At 44.6% G+C, this 20631-nt stretch overlaps 2 protein-coding genes across 7 annotated transcripts in view; one reads left to right on the top strand and one right to left on the bottom strand.

Moving 5' to 3' along the window:
* The window catches only part of DOCK7 (dedicator of cytokinesis 7), a 186206-nt gene extending 185967 nt beyond the window's left edge, over nt 1-239 (bottom strand). For all 4 annotated transcript variants that reach the window (XM_054981568.1, XM_054981564.1, XM_054981566.1 and 1 more), the window contains exon 1: nt 171-239. In XM_054981568.1, the coding sequence (XP_054837543.1) occupies nt 171-208 (38 nt within the window). In that variant the 5' untranslated portion in view covers nt 209-239. The remainder of the gene's footprint in view (nt 1-170) is intronic.
* Nucleotides 240-18635: 18396 nt separating this feature from the next.
* The window catches only part of ATG4C (autophagy related 4C cysteine peptidase), a 37722-nt gene continuing 35726 nt past the window's right edge, over nt 18636-20631 (top strand). For 2 of the 3 annotated variants that reach the window (XR_008597078.1, XM_054981083.1), the window contains exon 1: nt 18668-18961. The gene's annotated coding sequence lies outside the window, so the exon portion shown is untranslated. Of the gene's footprint in view, nt 18962-20631 lie in introns of all 3 variants that reach the window. The other variant, XM_054981084.1, reaches the window with a different exon arrangement.

Here is a 20631-nt window from a genome sequence, read left to right as displayed (position 1 = left end):
ATCCCACAACCCTGGGAGTGGGGGGAGGGATCGTTCAGCCCCTGCTAGGCCCCTGGCTCAGCTCGCCCACTCCTCCGAAGTTCAAGCTCTTCCTCCCACCGACCCCCACCCCTCCCCCGCGGCTACAGTGTTGCCAGTTTCTCCTCCCGGCTCAGCACGGGCCCTTGTACCTGCTGATCTTCTGGGCGAAGGCGCGGCGCTCGGCCATGGCTGCTCGGGATTTACGGGCGAAAAGCGCTTTTCTCGCCGCCGCCGGAGACAGTCAAAGGAATCAGGGATGGGTGCCGTAATGCTCGTGAGAGGCACGCCTCCCAAAGTCCTATCGCTGGCCCGCCCGCCACAACAGCATTCCCTCTCCAAGCTAAAGGAAGAGGCTGAGTCTCTCCAAGCAAATATATGGCCCAGGCAAAAGCTAGAGCGCGGGGCGGGGAGCGGTCTGCAGGGTTATTGTCCCGTTCTGAGGCGCCGGATTTCACAGTCATGGGGGAGGGAGCCCGGGAAGAGGCTCGCCCCGGCTCTAACTGGCGGCCACTGGAGGAAAGGGTGCGAAGCGTCGGGTGGACAGAAAGACACGTCTCCGGGCTCCACTGAAAGACCTCACCGAAAGAAGGCCGTAAACAGTGATTCCGTTCGAAAAAGTGTAGGGAGTGACCCTCTTGAGTTCTTGGGAGAGTTTTCGTTGCACGCCCCTCCTACAGAGCAAGAGCGAAGCAAGAACTTCAGTCAGCACTCTGTCTGACGTGGACGAGGCCAAGATAAAGATATCCTTTCCCCCTCCTTCCTAGCGATTGAAACTGAAAGACTTATCCTCACTAGTTTGGTTTGGTTTAGCTTCCAGTCTCGTCCAGTTTGGTGTGTTTCAATCTGAGGGGAAAGGCTTTCTAGACTTGGGGGGGGGGGGAGGACAAGTTTTAACGTGCTTTGTAGAGAAGGTTTTGTGTCACTGGAAAATCTTCATCAGGGTCAGAACTACCAGACGCCCTCTCTCCACCACATGAACACGTACATCTCTTCCAACTGCTTCTGGCCCGGAGCTTTGCCACCAGGCCTCTATTCCTGTTACTCTCCCAGCCTCGCCAGAGAACCCTCCCATGCCAGCACTGGGTCCTGAGGGTTGCCCTACTTTTGTCACCAATGTTCATTCAATTCACAAGGCTGAATAGGGAAGGGGGGGAGCAAGCCTTTGTGCCCCTCTGTGACACATGTAAACTTCTTACTTGTTCAGTATTTATTTATTTAGATATTTATACACCAGTTTCCTCCCCAATGAGATCCAAAATTGGTTACATTATTCTCCTCCATTTTTATTCTCACAACAATGCTGTAAGGCAAGTTAGGCTGAGGGTATTCAACTGGCCCAAGGTCACCTGGAAAGCTTCCATAGCTGAGTAGGAATTTGAACCTATCCTTATCCAAGATTCTAACCACTATACCATGCTGGCTTACATATTTATTCAACTCCTTCAATGGCCTGCAGATAAATAAAAATGCACGTTTAATAGAAAATGTTACTCAGTATTTACAATTTGGTTCCAAGTGGTAAGAGTTACCTATAGTTCAAAGGGAATCCAGCTTTGACACTCAGTAATAATAAATACAATAAGTAGAAACACATTGGCAGTCCATGTTCATTTTTGCTACTGCTGTGTAAATTATCATTTAAAGTACTTTTTCTGTAGTGCATTTGTATTGGTGTTTGACCAGGTATCAAACAGATGTGCAAAACTTTAATGTTCAGCTCACATGAAAATCTTGCATTGAAATATTGCTTACTTTGTAGGATTTGAGTCCAGTGGCACCCTAGAGACCAACAAGATTTTCAGATACCTGAACAAGACAGCTGACTCTCAAAAGTTTATACCCTGAAAACTTAAATCATGCTGTTCTGCTGCATTCCAACATGGCTGTCCACCTAAAATTGCTTACTAAAGTGATATTCAATGGCTTAAACTCAACATATGGCTCTTCTGAGCACTGTTCCCCAATGTAGCATCTGCCCCATGTTTCAAGAAAGTGGGCAGGGCCCCTTGCATGGTGGGGCTTGCGGTTGGAAGGTGGTTTCTACTTTAAAACAGCTGCCACTAGAGGCTTAGCTCATCCTTCCCTGCTTTGTCATATCCTGTCTGAACCCTTAGTTTCAGTACTGCTCTGATTTGTCTTTATGTTAAAAATTCTACTATATTTCACAAGAGCATAAATAATATGAAAGTCATTATGAAAATGTTTTTGGTTTGGTTTGTTTTTTAAGCAAATGCATGTGATTTCAGTACATAGTGCTGCTATAATAATAAAAATACCTAAATAACTACGTCATTCTACATTATGAAGATGCAACATTACTCATTTATATTTACCAAACTATACCTTATGTAATTTTTGAATAACCATTGCATTGTGCACGTGATACAAAAAGAGCTTTACTTCAATCTATAGTATCCTGTTTTTCGACTATATCTATGTCCGATGCCTGACAAGTGAGATCACTGGTTTCCAACATTTAATATTTTCAGGTTGTAGATACATCTCCAGTTTAGGTGTCAGTTCATAAAGTATAAGCTGCATGTACTAAACAGTACAGACTCACACAAAACTCCACCACCATCTCATACACACAGGATAATGAAAGGCCAAAAATGATTTCAGAAGTTACTTTAATCAGACGGTTATTGCTTTTATGACTTGCTATAACTTGAACTCACCATATGACTAAACATGTCCTTTCTCTTTAAATCCATGATAGCATCTTATTCTTATATCGCAAACTATTTGTGTTGCTTTCCAAAATAAATAATTTCCTAAAAGTACTAAGTATCTATCAAATATCATTTTTAAGATTAGTTGTTGAATATATGGTGCACAATTACATTTCTAACAGGAAACTTAATAGTGATAAAAAGTGTCCAGAATAATCTCTATTAATTAATCTAGTTCTCGCTGCTCTTTTCTCCGCACCATTTCTATAGAATCATTCTATGATTTCTATTTCTAGACCTCTGAAACTACAATCTAAATATATGCATTTTTCTCCTTGTGGAAAGTCAATTTAATAGAATAACATTTTCCTTTACTTTTCCACAGAAAGGTTTGGCATGATATTCCAGCTGGCTAATTAGGGTTCAGCAAGGCCACACAATGTATTTCTAGAGCTCAGCACTGAGAAGCATACCATTAAGCATGTGCAGAGTGCCTTTCCCTCATCACTGAGTAGCCACAAGCGTGCCATATACATCTAGGATTAGATAGAAGGATTTGTGACTTGCAAGATAGGATTTCTAGGACCAGTGTGGAAATCAAGCGGTTCATTTCTGACTTTGTTGTTTCTGACTCTAATCTTGCTGAATTCCTACTTTGTTCTTTAGTCTATGTCCCTGGCTTCTAAGGGTGAAAACAGATGCATTTTTAATACTGTGGAAATGGCTAGATTAAAATAAAATATATCACCGCATTCAGATATATTTTTGTTTAGGACTGGTAAATGGGGGTGGGAGGGGAGCAAGCCAACCACTACATTGTGAATGCCTGTCTTCACTTAAAATTTGCCTTGGCTTCCTAAGCTAGCTGTTTGTTCCATGAATTGACAACTATGGAATAACCTGCCAGATCTGATGCATTTCTGATCTTGGATTCACACTTGGCTGTACTCTTGCCTACTGACCAGCTTCTGATAGTTTGTTCAGAATACTATGTGACATTGAAATATTGCCTTTCCTCTTCGTTTCAAATCCCCAGACAAGCAAAATCAAGTGTGTGTATCAATTTTAAATGCTGTATGTCTCAGTAAAGCCTGAGGTTAATGAGTAACACTCATGAGTGGATAATCTCTATGCCCCCGGCACAGATATTGGAAAATTCAGCATGGTCTAGTATAGTACACAGAACCCTTAGCGTAAAGCAGTATTTTTCTAAACATTTGTAATTAATTTATTAAAATCCAGAAGTTTAGTAAGTAGAGTAACACGAAGTATGGAGAGGAATAAATAGCCTCATAATTCTTATCCAGAATGTGATTATGATCTGTGTAGAGAAGAGTCTGTGTTTAAACCTTTAAATTATAGAATAAACAAAAAATCCACCCCATTTATTTTCCGATTTACACATTATTGATTGAAGAGCCTTTTCAGTATTACTAGTGAGAAGCTGATTTTTTTTTTCGCCACAGGGAATTTGGGGGGGGGTAGGAAAGAAAAGCATTCTGGTTATAATTTCCAATATAACAGCAGCTAAATAACAAGATTCTATATCTGTGCCACTGAACTTAAATCATAACAGATGGGTGAGGTTAGAAGGAATGTATACATGACCTTGTAAGGAAGACCAACAGATACCACAGACTGACTCAAATTTTTTCAGTGCATGGAACATTAACCAATGGAAGTGAAGGGAAAACAGAATAAATTTATGAAAGGTTCCCCCACCCTTTCCTATACTTCAAATAACACTATCCACTAAAATTCACCTGAACAACAACTCTTGTCTCTCTCTGGTGCTGACAGGTAGCATGACTGAGTCTGAAAGCCAAGCTCCTGAATTCTTATTCCAGTGCTGCCAGTGACTTGCTGTAGTAAAGATTCAGTTGAAGAAAAGGAGAGCCAAGAACTGGATAAAATCTTACATGGGGATTATAAAAGTGTGTCTTGTTTTTTAAAACTTTAACAACAACAACATTCAATTTATATACCACACTTCAGGACAACTTAATGCCCACTCAGAGTGGTTTACAAAGGGTGTTATTATCCTCACCTTCTAAATATATTTTACTTTCACCCTCTCCATTCAAAGCCAGTGCAAATAATCTTTTCTACTGATCAGTGTGTAGAGATCCTTGTATGTATACAGCTGTTGCATGCAAGTATCAATGTGTTGGCTACTAATCCCTTCCAAACATTTGCATTAGAAGAAGGCAGCAGTCTTTGGTCATAAGAATGATACAGTAGATACAATAGCTCTCTCATCTTCTCAGTTTATATTCTGCAGAAAAAGAGGGTACATTCACCTTCCAACATAATTCTGTGAAGATTCTTTGCCAGAGGATGTTCAAATCATTCAGGTATCAGCTACAGGGACAGGAAGGCATCACCTGTTTCTGGATCCTGGTGTTCCTGGAACATCATACCCCTTTCAGATGCCTCTCATCTTCCAAGAAGGAATTGTCCCACAACTTAAAAACTGCTGACTATGCAGTAGTAGGAAATGGACAGAGGTTTTGACCATATAGTCAACAGGGCACTATATTACTCGGCCTAAAGACTTTGACAGAGCTGTTGTGCCTCTAAAAGTTTCAAAGAACAGTAATGATATCAATTCTTCTGTCACTACAGCAGTGTGATCTGTCAACCCTAAGAGCAGGGGAAGAGGAAAATGAGAGCCAAGAAGCATTGAAGGTTGAAGTTCACATATTGATTTGAAACCAGACAAACAATGCTTTACTGCAGGCTCTTGGTTTTAATGATTTTGGACAGATGCAACATAATTAACCACAGATAGACTGAGGGTTACCAACCTCCAAGTTGTGTCTGGAGATCTCCCGGAATTACAACTGGTCTCCAGGCCATAGAACTCAGTTCCTCTGGAGAAAATGGCTACTGTGGAGGGTGGACTCTATGGCATTATACCATGCTGAGATCCCTCCTCACTCCAAATCCCACTGTCTCCAGGCTCCACCCCCCAAATCTCCAGGAATTTCCCTAGTTGGAGCTGGTAACCCTAGATAGATCCCACATTACATCTATACCATTAAGAAACACTTGATCCATGAGCAGGACAAATCCATGAATAGTGTACCAGTTCAGAATTGGTTCATAAGCTTGGTGGTTTCATGTTAGGCATAATAAATCCTTAAATGTATATTCACAGACCCAGTCACAAAGACTAATTTCCCATCGTTTCCACTTAGGCCAGAAATGATAAACAGACTCAGTCACAAAGACTTATTTTCCACACAGTTCTTCACTCACAGAATAATTCTCTCCTCTTACCCATATAGGGTTGCCACCATCCAGGTGGTAGCTGGAGATTTCCTGGAATTACAACTGATTTCCAGATGATAGAGATCAGTTTCCCTGGGGAAAATGCCTTGGACAGTGGACTCTATGACATAATATCCAGTTGAGGTCCCTCCCTTCCACAGACCCTACTGACCCCAGACTCCACTCCCAAAATCTCCAGGAATTTCCCAACCCAGAGCTGACAACCCTGCACTGACACAGACTCTCTCAGGCTTCCACACACACTGCCTGACTGAACTCTTTGAATTAGACACTCTGACTGACTGGTTAAACTTTCCCCCTGTGTTCATTCACAAGAACCCTCGGACTTCCACACAGATTTACTGAACTAGACAGAATGAACGCTTTCCCTCAGCATTCTGATGAAGTCTGCAGCTCACTCTACCCTCTAGATACAGCTGCCATCCAGTCACAGCTCTCTTCACTCACCCATCCACCCTCCTTCTTGCTTTAGATACCTACACTTCAAACCATAGTAAATATTCAAAAAACCCTGTTCTAACTGCACCTGTGGCATCCTGCCCTGCATAGTGCCTGATCACCTGGACGCCTCCCAGGTGCTGCTTGTAGAAGTGGCTGACATAGTAGACTTTTCTGCCAATCACCAGCTAGCATGCCTCATAAGGCTGGATTCGACCTGTATGCAGCCCAACCTCTTCCCAAGTGAAGAAGCAGCATGGTCCACTCCCGCTCCTGTCCATGGCCTTCATTTCAGTCATGGGCTTGTTGCTGTTCAGCTGTGGGGGAGCCATCCACACTGGGCCAGACCATCCACCTACTACCATCCCTTTTCCACGCCACTCTCTGGTCCAAGAAATCTTAATTCCAAATCTTTCTTCCATTATGGATTTATCTAGGATTGCCCCATCTTTAATCCAATTAATAATAATTGACAAACCAGAGTATCTCCATTCCCTAAATTCACTTAAATCCTTTCCTGGTGGAAACCAGTCCTGATTAATGAAGGACATTAAGGGAGAAATACCTGGAGCTAAGATTTTCCTATATTTGTCCCAGGTTTTAGGCATGGTGTCTAATAGGAGGTTGTAGGAAATCAAACCAGACCTGTTTTTAGCAGGGGACCAGACGGTTACTGATAATGAAAATGGTGAGGGAAAAAACCTTACTACAGAGATCCAGGCTGCTGTTGGATTCAATTTTAAAACCTGAATCAATGGAGCCAGAGAAGAGCGAACATAATATAAAGGCAGATCTGGAACATTCAGACCACCTAAGCTTGAGGGCCAATGTAATGTCTGAAACCCAACTCTCGGTTTGCTACGAGATCAAATAAACTCATTGAGAGCCCTTTACCAAAGCTGTATTTTCTTTGGGGGTATCTTAACTGGGAGAGAACAAAACAGAAACATGAATTTAGGGAGAATGAAAGATTTAACCAATGAGATCCTATCGAACCATGAGTAACCTTGTTTTTTCCATTTAGAAAAAGGATCAACACAGATTTAAAAAGTTCATCAAAATTTACCAAGACAACATCATTCATATGTACAGAGATATAAACTCCTAGGTATCTCATCCTCTTAGTAACCCACTTGAATGCAAATTGTGTTCGTAACTTGACTACTGAACTAGGGGTCAAGTTAATGGGAAACAGCTCCAATTTCGATTGGTTAACTGCTAAACCAGAAATTAAACTAAACAAATGTAGAGTTTGCGAGATTGCTTCTAAAGAGTTAACTGGGGAGGTAAAAATCAGAATGTCGTCAGCATAAAGCGAGACTTTGGGTTCATAGACCCCCACTTGAATGCCATGGATGTGAGGATTCTGCCTAAAGGCTTCCACCAGCAGCTCTACAGCAAGTGCAAAAAGGAGAGGAGAAAACGGACAGCCCTGACGGGGCTATTTATACTGAATAAACCAGATTTCAGATTGTTTGCCTTGACTTGGGCTTGAGTGGAAGACTAAAGAGCCTGCAGAGTACAAAGAAACCTAGGGTCAAATCACATGTCGAAAAAGGGAAAGAAAATAGGACTTTTCTATGGAATCGGAAGCTTTGGCCATTTCAAGGCTCAATACAACTGCCTCTGTTGGCTGAATTTTACAAAAGTTTATAATACTCATCGTCCTCCTAAAATTATCTGTTAAATTTCTATTGAGTATAAAATCCGTTTGGTCTGGTTTAATTAGCTTCTCAACAATTTTTTTCAAATGATTAGCCAATACCGAGGTAAAAATTTTATAATCCGTATTTAACAATGCTATTGGGTGACTCTCTGGACTTGTTGATGCCTAGGTGTCCAGCCATGGGCGTCTCATGGGCCAGCTGTAACACTTGCAGCCAATACTGCCTGGGAACCACCAATTGCTTTCTCTTTTCCCCAATGACACCACATTTCCGCCTCATTGACAGTCTGTACAGCCTCTGTCCCAGGACTCTGAACACAGAAGGGTTTTCAGGGCTCAGTTCCTAGGTGCTTGCTTCTACTTTTCCCCACAAGTCTCAGTGTCTCATCTGCTGTCTGTTCAAATTATTAATTCTTCAGTTTGATGTCCCTGTAACAATGTATCAACTCCATTAACACAGTGCTCCTCTGGCACTGGCTGCAGCTCGTTTGGTAATGTCTGTTGCTCTGTAGCTTGAGACCTACTTCTGGTAATTCTGTTTACATTTCTTACTTGTACTACCAGGTCATTTCCCAATAGAATAGGTATGTCTAAGTCGTTCCATACTCCCATAACCCAGTTCCCTTGGTATCTGATTGGGATTTCTGCTACGTCTACTTTGATTTCTGGGCCTCCTGTCTCCTTAATTCTGCAAGTCTGTTCCATCAAATACTTTCCTGCTTCACCAACTCTAGTTTAATCAATGTAATCTTTGCCCCAGTATCTCTCCAGCCTATTATTGGCTCCTCATTTACTTCCACAGCTTCTAAGTAATCCTAATTTATATAATTTGGGCTTTCCATACTTTCAGGTTGTTCTTGAGGGGCAGTTTCTGGATGTGGGCCTGGAAGTTTTTCAGCAGTCTCCTCTGTCCTCTTAAGGACGTTAACTGTTTTAGCTTGGCTGTGGTGGGATTTTCTTGAGGGGCAGTTCTTGAGGGGCAATTTCTGGATGTGGGCCTGGAAGTTTTTCTTGAGGGGCAGTTTCTGGATGTGGGCCTGGAAGTTTTTCAGCAGTTTCCTCTGTCCTCTTAAGGACATTAACTGTTTTAGCTTGGCTGTGGTGGGATTTTCCTGTCTAGCTGAGGACACTGGGATTTATGTGGCTTTATTCATGACAGTGATAACAAGTAATCACTCCCCTCTGAAATGTTAGTGTCTTGCCTTGCTGGATAGGTTTTTGGGGATTCAGCTTTCCCTGAGGGGACCCAGACTTTATTCTTTTTGATGGATGGTGGTGGTAATAAATTTTCTCCTATATCCCCTTCAATTTCATCCAGTAAAGTGGAAGCCTCCTCTACAGTTTTAAGCTTCTTGTCCCCCAGGAACCATCTTAACTGTGAGGGAACTTGTCTGTAGAACTTTCCTAGTCCCATCAAATTCTTCAGCACTTGGAAAGGTGTCGCTTTACTTCCCTCAACCCATCTATTCAAGGCTCTGTCTAAACAACAACTTAATTGGGAATAGGTTTCTACAGGCTTTCTCCTTATCTCTCTGAAAGCCTTTCTACTTTGTTCTGCTGTCAGACCAAAGCGAATTCTGACCCTCTCTTTAAACAGTCTGAGGTTTCTTCATCCCTCATCTCTGAATAAATTTCACTAAATCCTCGACATATTTGTGGGCTCAAATAAAGCATACTAGCTTCATCAGGAATTTGTAAATCTTTGCATGTTCTTTCAAAACTAAATAAAAATGCATCCACATCATTTCCTTTCTAATAACGGGGGAATTTCTTTTGTCCTACTAAGGAGATTTCTTTTCTCCTATATGAAACTGGCAGTTCTGCCCTTAACTGCATTTCTCTCATCTTTAAAGTATATATTTATTTTTCATATACTCTTTCAGCCTCTCTCTTTCTCTTTCTCTCTCTGGTTGTGCCCTCTCAGCCGTTTCTTTTTCTACCTGAATCATTTCCAACTCCTGACTAGGGTTCTCTTTACCAGCCACTTCTGGTACCTGAGTGTCTCCCTCAGCCTCTTTATTCTTCTGTCTAGTTGCCATTTCTGTATCAAGAGGGAATGGTCTTCAGTTGAATAACATCAAAGAAAAGGAGAACCCACTCCAAGAAGACCATATAAGATAATTTATATCAACCAATGTACAGTCCTAGAATCTTTCTCAACAATTAAATTGCAGCACTAGAAATTACATTGTATTCCATTCTATTTTTGTGGTGTGCACACGATCTTCATTACCACAACACCCCTTTGGTGTGGTTTCCCAACCGTCGAGCTACCTCCGAGGGGGTGAGCTCCCAGTGGGAAGATGGCTACGGGTTTGCCGGCCTTGGTGTTTTCCTGTTTCGCAGCACCTTGCTTCTTCACCAGCCTTTACTGTGTGCCTGAAGGATATACAATTCTAATCAGAAAGTTTGCACCAACATGCAATTCCTCATATTGAAGCATATCAGTGCTTGCAATCAATTACATATATGTACATATAAATTCAGTACATAGAACCACTACTGATGAACTATTTTAAATGCTCATTACAACATCAATGGTCACACAGATCATGGGCACTTTGTACATATCATGGCAAAACTACTTACAGTATCCTCATTTCCTTTCAAATTCAATGCATCCTCTTTTGCATTATTTCACAGTGTGATGTAGCCCTTAAACTCAGGGCTTAAATACAAAATGTCAAGTTACTCAATTACACAAACTGTCAAGTCATTCAATTACACCTAACAGTCTTAAAGGAACCTACTCCTTTACAACAAAAATCTAAAATGCCAAGTCATACAATTATTTGCACCCAACGGTCTTAAAGGGACTGACACCTTTACAAAAAAGGAGTGAAATCCATCTCCTGATTCAGGCCCCTGGGAGCCATAGTGTTTAGTCTAAAAATCCACTCTGCCTCCAACTGCAAGAGTGCTCTACAGGTGTCTGTGACTCGTTTAAAAATTCTGAGCAATTTAAAAGTCTTGGAATAAGATACTGTGGCCTAATTTGAATTGAAAGAGTAAAGAGTGCTTGCAGGTGGAGAAGGGGCGTGATACATTGTATAGTGTCTGTTTATCTGTTGCTGTGGAACTGGCCCCTCCCTGCTGTGAGTGAAGATTCCTTCTGTGTCAGTTAAGGTATCTGTTGCTGTAACTGCCTCTCTGTCTTATGTATAAGCCATGAATATGTTTCTCTCACAGTTTGTTGTTTATTTTACTGTAAATAGTTATTAAATGAAGTTAAACATCTTCTGAGATGATTTTACTTCTCACTGGATTCTTCTGTTTATTCTGCTATACGGTGGTACATCCTGCACCTGGTGAGTGAAGGGATATTGCCCCATCATGAGGACTATCTGGGATATTTAAATATATCTCCCCCTCACAAAAAAGAGTTCCATAAAATTGTTCAGGCTAGAAATTAAAAGATAGTCGGACTGTATTTCTTATTGAAAAGCCTGGATAAAAGAAATGTTTTAGTTTGGTGCCTAAAAGGCAGGAGTCCACAAATACAAGCAACAAAGGAGGAAAAAGCATTGTTGTTTGTCGTTAGGTGTCTCACCTCTAAAGCCAGGGGCACAGAGTACAGGGTATGTGAGGAAGATCTTAGCTGGTAAGTAAGACAGTATGGGGGGAGACAATTCTTCAAATATGCTGGTTCCTTAAAGGTATTAACCAGCACTGTGTTCAGAAACAAACAGGCAGCCAGTAGAGAGTTTTCAGTACCAAGATGGGTGAAACTTGTGATCCTGTATCCTACCCCTGACAGTATCCTGGCTGCTGCATTTATATGAGGATGGCATCCCTGGGATGGACAACTAGTACTCTAAGCATCTTATTTGAGAGCGATTGACAAAAGCACCACTGGGGAAGTAAGCATGAGGTTAATGACTAGGTGTCTGGTGAGGTCATCATAGAGGAAGAGGAACACCAAGGAACTGAGCATACATAAAAGCTAAGGCAGAGCAGTGAAATGTCTCCTTTCAATGGAGAAATGCTAAGGATGTTAAACCTCTTTTCTGGCTACTGTATAGTTGTTATGCAGAGGATTTAGTGGTAGTAACAAATATGCTTATTTCTGAGGCTGCACTTATGTGACATCCCGCCCTCACTCTCCATCCCCTGTGCTCACTCAAGAGAGCAGCTAGAGAAAAAAACCAGGGGAGGCAGTGAAGATAGTGTGACATCACAGCATCCACAATGCTCTGGGAACTTCCACACATCTCTATAGTCTTTACTACAAAGAATGGGGGAATTCCTAGAGCTTCACAGATGCCATGATATCACTACCGGCACCTTTGGGGGGGCACTCCCACGTCCTGAGGGGAGAATTGTTGGAAATCACTGAAACTATATAGATGAGTACTGGTACCTTTTTAAAAGACAAAAAATCAATGCATGCATCATCATACTTATGTCAATTACACACTTTTCCTTGTGGCTTTCCCTTTCTTCAGAAACTGAAACAAAACAAAAAATTTCCCCAAAGTAAAGAACTAATCCCAGCATTTCTTTGCCTCCTTGAAGCCTAGGAGCCACTACCTTTGCATCTGCCAGAAAAACACATTTGGAAGCAACTGTCTTGCTTGTAGGAAAATGCTTGGCATGGAACTAAGGTTGCCAAGTCCCTCTATCCTCCTGGCAGAAGGGGGAGGACCGGGCACTTACCTTGTGCCTCTGGCAAGTTCCTCCTCAAGTATGCACCCTTCCAGTGCATGTGAGATGATTCACTTCCGGGAATGGTGTCATCATGCCAGCTCCAGGCAAGCTCCTGCGCTTTGCATGGGGCTAATTCTGGCCCCAAGCTTAGCCCCAGCAAAGCACGGAATGCCTGTGGCTGGCATGACGATGTCACTTCAGAAAGTGATGTCATAATGCCCCCTGGGATTGCGCACTCTGTGTGTATTCCCAGGGTGCCTGCCACTGGGAGGCTTGCCACCTCTTGCCAATCGATGGAGGATCAGCGGGTAACGGGGCAAACCTCTGGGAATTTGCCTGTTGCCGGCAGGCACCTGAGAACCCTATGGGTTGAACCTCTCCACGTTTTGTGATTGGACCCAACCTTCTTAGCAGCCATTTTGTAGTTCCACCTTCTCAAAAATCCAAAAATGTCCAAAGGCTCAAAAAGGTTAGAAAGTCCTGTTGTAATCAAAGTTATGGTATTTAAACATTGTGACTACAGTTACCCAAGGTCAATACATATGTGTGAAAATCAATGCTGTCTCTTTTCATACTAATCTTTTACACAACAGTCCCACTTGTTCACTGAATGAGCAAAAAGGGAGAGAAGTGAATGCTTGTCCTGCCCTAGGGTTGCCAGCTCTAGCTGCCACCTGGAGATCTTCAGGCCCCATCTGAAGATTGGCATTTATATTTTGCCCCTTCTTCCACACAATTGCCAAGTCATCTGCAGAGTGTCACTGCATAGAGGAAGATCTCTCAGAATTACAACTAGGCTTCACAGTTGCTCACTGCTGGCAGGCAATCTCCTGAAGGTTTGCTCCATTGTCTGCCGATCACTGGCAATAGGTGGGAGATGGCATCCCCCCTCCCCAGTGATTGCCAGCTACTGGCAGGCAACCTGGGAAAGCGCTCACCAGATATGCTCCTGGCAGGGCACAATGATGTCATCCTGAATTTTGGCCTCAAACAGACTCTGAATTTTGGTCCCACGCAAAGCATAGGAACATGCCTGTGGCTAGCATGATGATGTCACTTCCCGTAACATTGTCACACCCTGTCGGGAACGCTTGCGCTTTGCTAGGAACTCTTATCAGCGATACAGTTCTGAATGTCACTGACCATGAGGAATGAAGAAGTTGCATGGCCAGTTCCTCCACATGGTCACCCTGTGAAGATGGGGAATGGGACCAACATGCTCATGTCTGTTCTCCTTCCCCACATGTTCACTGTGTGGGTTTGTCGTATACCAGGCTACTATAATTGCACCTTGTATAGGTTGGTCCAAAACTACAGCCTTCAATAAGAGAAGTATCCTTGAAAAAAATGAGACGAAGTACTAAACTAAAGATCTAGCAGCAGAATATGAAGAAGACTGATTTTCCTCCTCCAGTTTTACCACTACTGGGCCCATATTTTCTCTCTCTCAAAAAGGGGAAAGCAGCTGGGTGAGGAGAAAGGATTAAACAGTCCTTTCCTATACCATCTCCCCAGTAAAGCCCCAATGATTAAGTCTAGTTGTGTGATTTACTTCTGATAAAATGTGCATATACTGCAAAGTCATTAGTCTAATTCAGTTGATTTTAATTTTTTTAAAAAGTTGGGAGACAGCATGCATTAGCAGTTTCACTCATATATTTGTCATCTCAGCCTGAAGTGAAATGCATTTGTTATTTTAGCTTAGTTTTATTTTGTCTTGGTTAAATGTCATAATTAAAGTCAATGTTATAAAAGAAAATATCAAGATTCTGCAATACAAATGTAATATTTCCAGTGGCATTTTGTTGTAGTGGCACTAGAAGTCAACAAATTACTACAATCTGATTTTGACTATCCATTTGTTGATAATCTTAAACTAACTTAGTTAGTATGTATTTGCTTATTTCAAAATTTAGGTCCAGTAGCACTTTACAGACCAACTAACTTTGATGATAAAAAGCTCACATCCTGGAAATCTAGTTGACCTCTAAGGTGCTACTGGCCCTGAATCTTGCTCTTATGCTACAGACTAACACAGCTACCCACCTGACACTTGTTAATTCAGTTCTTTCTACAATTTTCTTTCTGACGTTCCTGAAAGAAGTAATGTAGACTTTTGATTCAGAGAAAAAATCTTTATAAAACAAACTATCCACGTGCAAACAGATAGTTTCACATAAAGTCATTTATTGACAAGTTATATCTACTAAATAAAGCAATGGTCTGTACTCAGGACTATTTCAGCCAGTCGGTAGACTTTGACCACGGGACAGAACTGACAACACGTGCCTGTCATTATACAGAGGATCTGGTTACTGACATGCCACCGCAACGCACCTACATGTGAAAACTTAGTCCCCAAGTGATGATCAAAGACCGGCTTTTCCCTTTAGTGGATGTGGTACGTTGGTTTTAAGGATGCCCTCCAGGCTTATTAGGAAAAGAAACAATCCGATAAAAAAGAAGACTATGAATTTTTGGTGGTGTTGCAGTCAATGTTCCCTCTAAGCGGTGCAGTGTTGTGAGCCAGAAATCCAATTTGTGAGCAGCAACTTGCAAGTTGTGAGCGTGCCTTTTCGAAAACCAGAATCCATTTGATTAAAAGACTTTTGATTTAGGTTGTCTGAGGCATTGGTATTGAGTGCCATCAATATGTTGATGACACCCACTTAGGCATGTGGTTTTCAAAAGCTTATACCTCAATAAAGTTGGTTAGTCTTAAAGATGCTACTGGACTCTTTACTATTTTGCAACTACAGACTAACACGGCTAACTCCTGTGGATCTACAGAGAAGAAGAATTGTGCATCATCCAGCCCTGCAATGCACTCACTCTCTGGCTATTCCCTTCTATGTTTTATATAAAAAGGTGTTGTGAAGCATGCCTGCAAATGGCTCAGACACCATTTCTTTCCATGTGCATCAGTGTATTGCCAGAGTTTTCTTTGCATTTTGGGCAACATCAGGCAGATGAGCTTCAGTAAGGGTTCCTCTTTGCCCACAAGCAAATCCTAAACAGAATGTGATGTGCAGTCATCCCTCCCTCTACCTCTGCTCTGTCGATTGGCATTTCCTGTCTCTTCTGTGGCCAGGTCTGCAGAAAGACAAAGGAAGCTGGCTGAAGTTGCAGGGGGAGCACCTATTTAGCTTCCAGCTGAGAGCTGCTCATTGGAACAGCCTAGAACTGGCCTTTAGTCACCCTAGAGGCTTCATGGCTTTAAAACTCTTTCCTTTTCTCTTTGTGAGTTATGGTCATGGAATCTCTGAAATGAAATCAAGTCATAAAGCGTAAAGTCAGCATTGAAGTCCTGCCTTCTCCTTGCTTGCCATTCTGTTTTATTACACTGTATTGCAATGATCTATTCTCCCCTGAAGATATAAGCAGAATGCCATTGATGTACAAAAATACTGGTAAAACTGAGGCCACAGCTCCCACTCCCCATGGAGTAATTTAACTAGAGGACAGCCTGTCTTACCAGCACGTGTAAAATTTCCAGATTCAGACCCTAGCTCTGTCATGAATTTTCCTAGCCATGCAAGTCTTTGTGACTAGGAAGTCAATTTTTTGTGTGCATGTAAAATAGATTTCCTTAGTCATGAATTTACACACACAAAAAAAAGAGTATTTCCCTACCTGGAGCTGGCAACCCTAGGAGTGTGAAACACCACTGCCATCTCCTCCTCCTCCTCCAGCACCCACGCTGGGCCAGAGAGGCTGCTCGGTGGGCTGGTGAGAAATAGCATGGGTGCCTGCCGCTGCTGCTGCCACCTTTTCCTACAGCACTGAGCCAGAAAGGATGCTTGGCGGGCTGGCGAAAGGCCTTGGGGATGCCCACCGTGGCTCCTCTTCCACACCCAGCAACGGGCATGGGAAAGGCCGCATGGGCACCTGCCATGGCTCTTCCCCCAGAGCCCGGCGAGGGGCTGGTGAAAGGCTGCGCGGGCGCCTGCTGCAGTGCCTCCTCCAGAGCCCGGCGAGGGGCCAGGGAAAGGCTGCCTGGGTGCCTGCCGTGGCTCCTCTTCCAGAGCCCAGTGAGGGGCCAGGGAAAGGCTGCGCAGGCGCCTGCCACGGCTCTTCCCCCCCCCCAAGACTGGCGAGGGGCCAGGGCGCCTGCTGCGGTGCCTCCTCCAGAGCCCGGGGAGGGGCTGGGGAAAGGCTGCAGGGCCGTCTGCCGCAGCTCTTTCCCCGAGCCTGGCAAGGGGCTAGGGAAAGGCAGCGTGGGTGCCTGCTGCGGTACATCCTCCAGAGCCCGGCGAGGGGCCAGGGAAAGGGTGCACGGACGCCTGCCGCAGCTCTTTCCCCGAGCCTGGCGAGGGGCTAGGGAAAGGCAGCGCGGGTGCCTGCTGCAGATCCTCCTCCAGAGCCCGGTGAGGGGCTTGGGAAAGGCCGCACGGGCGCCTGCCGCGGCTCTTCCTCCAGCGCCCAGCACCTTCCGTGCGCTGGGGCTTCTCAGCTCTGTGCTGAGTTGTGACGAGGGGCCAGGGAAAGGCTGCCTGGGTGCCTGCTGTGGCTCCTCTTCCAGAGCCCAGTGAGGGGCCACGGAAAGGCTGCGCGGGCGCTTGCCATGGCTCTTCCCCCCCCCAAGCCTGGCAAGGGGTTGGGGAAAGGCTGCCTGCTGCGGCTCTTTCCCCCCCCCCAAGCCTGGCGAGGGGCTGGGGAAAGGCTGTGCGGGCAGCTGCTGCAGTGCCTCCTCCAGAGCCCAGTGAGGGGCTGGGGAAAGGCCACGCTGGCGCCTGCAGCAGCTCTTCCCACAGAGCCCAGCGATGGGCTGGGGAAAGGGCTCTTCCCCCCCCCCCCAAGACTGGCGAGGGGCCGGGAAAAGGCTGCACGGGCGCCTGCCGCGGCTCTTTCCCCGAGCCTGGCGAGGGGGTAGGGAAAGACAGCGTGGGCGCCTGCTGCAGTGCCTCCTCCAGAGCCCAGCAAAGGGCTTGGGAAAGGCCGCACGGGTGCCTGCCGCGGCTCCTCCTCCAGCGCCCAGCGCCTTCCATGCGCTGGGGTTTCTCAGCTCTGCGCTGAGTTGTGACGAGGGGCCAGGGAAAGGCTTCCTGGGTGCCTGCCGTAGCTCCTCTTCCAGAGCCCAGTGAGGGGCCGGGAAAAGGCCGCGCGGGCTCCTGCCATGGCTTTTTCCCCCCAGCCTGGCGAGGGGCTCGAGGGGCTGGGGAAAGGCTGCATGGGCGCCTGCCGCCGCTCTTTCCCCGAGCCTGGCGAGGGGGTAGGGAAAGACAGCGTGGGCGCCTGCTGCAGTGCCTCCTCCAGAGCCCGGCAAAGGGCTTGGGAAAGGCCGCACGGGTGCCTGCCGCGGCTCCTCCTCCAGCGCCCAGCGCCTTCCATGCGCTGGGGTTTCTCAGCTCTGCGCTGAGTTGTGACGAGGGGCCAGGGAAAGGCTTCCTGGGTGCCTGCCGTGGCTCCTCTTCCAGAGCCCAGTGAGGGGCCGGGAAAAGGCTGCACGGGCACCTGCCGCGGCTCTTTCCCCGAGCCTGGCGAGGGGCTAGGGAAAGGCAGCGCGGGCGCCTGCTTCAGTGCCTCCTCCAGAGCCCGGCGAGGGGCTTGGGAAAGGCCGCACGGGCACCTGCCGCGGCTCCTCCTCCAGCACCCAGCACCTTCCATGCACTGGGGCTTTTCAGCTCTGCGCTGAGTTGTGACAATTCCTGCGCCACAGCGCAGGAGCGCACATTGCAGTGTAGGACATGTGTGTACTAAGAGACGAGATTGATACACTTCATGGACTACATTTCCCAGAATGCATAGTCCCCATTGCAGTGCAATTAAAACAAAGCAATGTATTCAGGGATTTGTAGTCTCAAAGCCGTCTGGGCTACCCAAATTTTGATTCCCTCAGCCGTTAGAAAGGCGTGTGTAGGCAGATTTCACTTCCTCTTAGGCCGGAAGTGGTGTCCATAGAGGATGCTAAACGTTGCCTAGAGCGTTTACGGCAAGCAGAGTAGGTCAAAAGGATCGCTGGCGGAACGAGAGGAAAGGGGTTAGTGGGTTTTGTCTCCTACTCCTTCCCCCCTCCCGTATTTTGGCTCCGATGTACTGGATAAGGGTGAATTCGATGAGTGGGGACATTGACAAGTCCTGATTCCTCAGGATATGAGTTCACCAACACAGCTCCCCACTTGAAACTGTCTTCATGGATTCCTGAGGGGTCCTTCGGTAATGGAAGAACTACATCTTTCAGATCAGGAGTCTTGGTATTTGGGATTCCCTATATAGGGAGCAGGTAATGGAGTAACTGCATAAACATCTTGTGGCCCTTTCCATTGGTTGTAATATTTTTGGGAAGGGGAGAACGCAAAGCGTTTTTTAAATATATGTTTCATTTATGAGGAAGGACTAGGTTGCTTGAAATAACGGGCAACTTTTTCCTTATAACTCTGTGAGTTTGGAAAACACAGGGTTGCCAGCTCTGACCTGGGAAACTTTCTGAACGTTTGAGAACATTTCCCCTGTGGAGAGGGAAATTTTAGGTGGGATTTCATCTAGAATCTGTGGTATACGGTAGAGTCTGCCCTCTGAAATTGCTATTTTCTCCAGAGGAATTGCTCGGTGAATATCCTAGCTGTTGATTATATGGTATTTTTACTTGCACTGTGTAATCCACTTTGGATCTCAGTCAGAAAAGAGGATTAATAATAATAATAACCTCTGTAGTTTGGAGAACATAATAATAATAATAATAATAATATATGTATCCTGAAAGTCAGTTGTAATTCCAAGAGAAAGCCAGACCCTATTTGGGAGGTTGGCAGCCCTAGAAATAATTGGGCAACGGTTTGTGTAAATGGGATTGGGCTTTTTAAACAGGATAAGTGGGATAAACCCTCCCTCTCCCCCTCCACCCTCCTCCACACAAGGTGGGCCCCACCTAATCCAGACAATTTGCAGCCATGTAATTTTTTTTATGTTTGGTCCCATTATGATTCTTAGTGGGTTTTTATGTTTTAGCTTCAGAGTGAAACCACGCTAATGTGTGCCATGCCCTGTTAAAAATGCCTTAATGCTGGCAGTCTATTTCATATGTTGCTAAAAGCTGTGAACCTCCTTTCATTTCATCATCTGTCTTTTTCTACAGGCTCAGGTCAGTATAGCGTTAAAAGTGAGGCCCTAAGAACACTTTCTGAGGATTGCTCTCTAAAAAGCTTTGTGCTTCTGAACATGTTTAGATCACTCAGTGCCACTCTACTGCTTACATGAGGATGGCAGCATTAAATCTCCTCCAGTCGCTCCTATGGTTTCTGTCATGGAGCTTTCTCATCTTATCATTCAAAATGTCCCTTTTAAACTCGTTCTCTCCTTTCCCTAAGGGAAACTCCCTTTCACCTACTTTCTTTTCCCTTGGTGTTTATGAGAAAAGCCAGCAAAAACTCAGCACTTTCACTGTAAGCCCTCGGTGGGTAGATACTTAAATGGACATGATCTGTTGGGCTTGACCCAAATGGCATTGGCTAAAATTACTACTTATATTGGTAAACTTTGCATCTACCCAGTTCAACATGGAAAAGTATACTGCATTTGAAAAGAAGGGATTGAATCAGTCAGAATTAATCATGGGTGTAGCAATTACATTATGGCAGTTCTCACAGACCAGGTCAAGAGCTGAGTCTGCATCCTTTTATAAGTAGTTTGAAGGATAATTTCTGTACTAAACTGTGAGAGTTATAGTGAATCCATTATGAAAACTGAAGGCAAATCTTGGAGAACATCATTCGGAAGAAGCAAAGTAATGACATAATAGGAGGGATCCGGCATCTGCTTGCTTGGAAATAAGCAAGTTTGCTACAACTTAACTGCTTACTTGCAGCCAAAGCAATAATAGCATTGCCTCTGCCTTTCCAGTCAGTTCAGGCATCTTTTCTCTCCTTTCACTTTTTTCTGTTTTACAGTTGGACT

Source organism: Eublepharis macularius, chromosome 5 (assembly GCF_028583425.1).
Source record: "Eublepharis macularius isolate TG4126 chromosome 5, MPM_Emac_v1.0, whole genome shotgun sequence".
Taxonomy (NCBI): Eukaryota; Metazoa; Chordata; class Lepidosauria; order Squamata; family Eublepharidae; genus Eublepharis; species Eublepharis macularius.
Note: the sequence above shows the minus strand (reverse complement) of the source record. Positions and strands in the feature narration are given on the sequence as shown.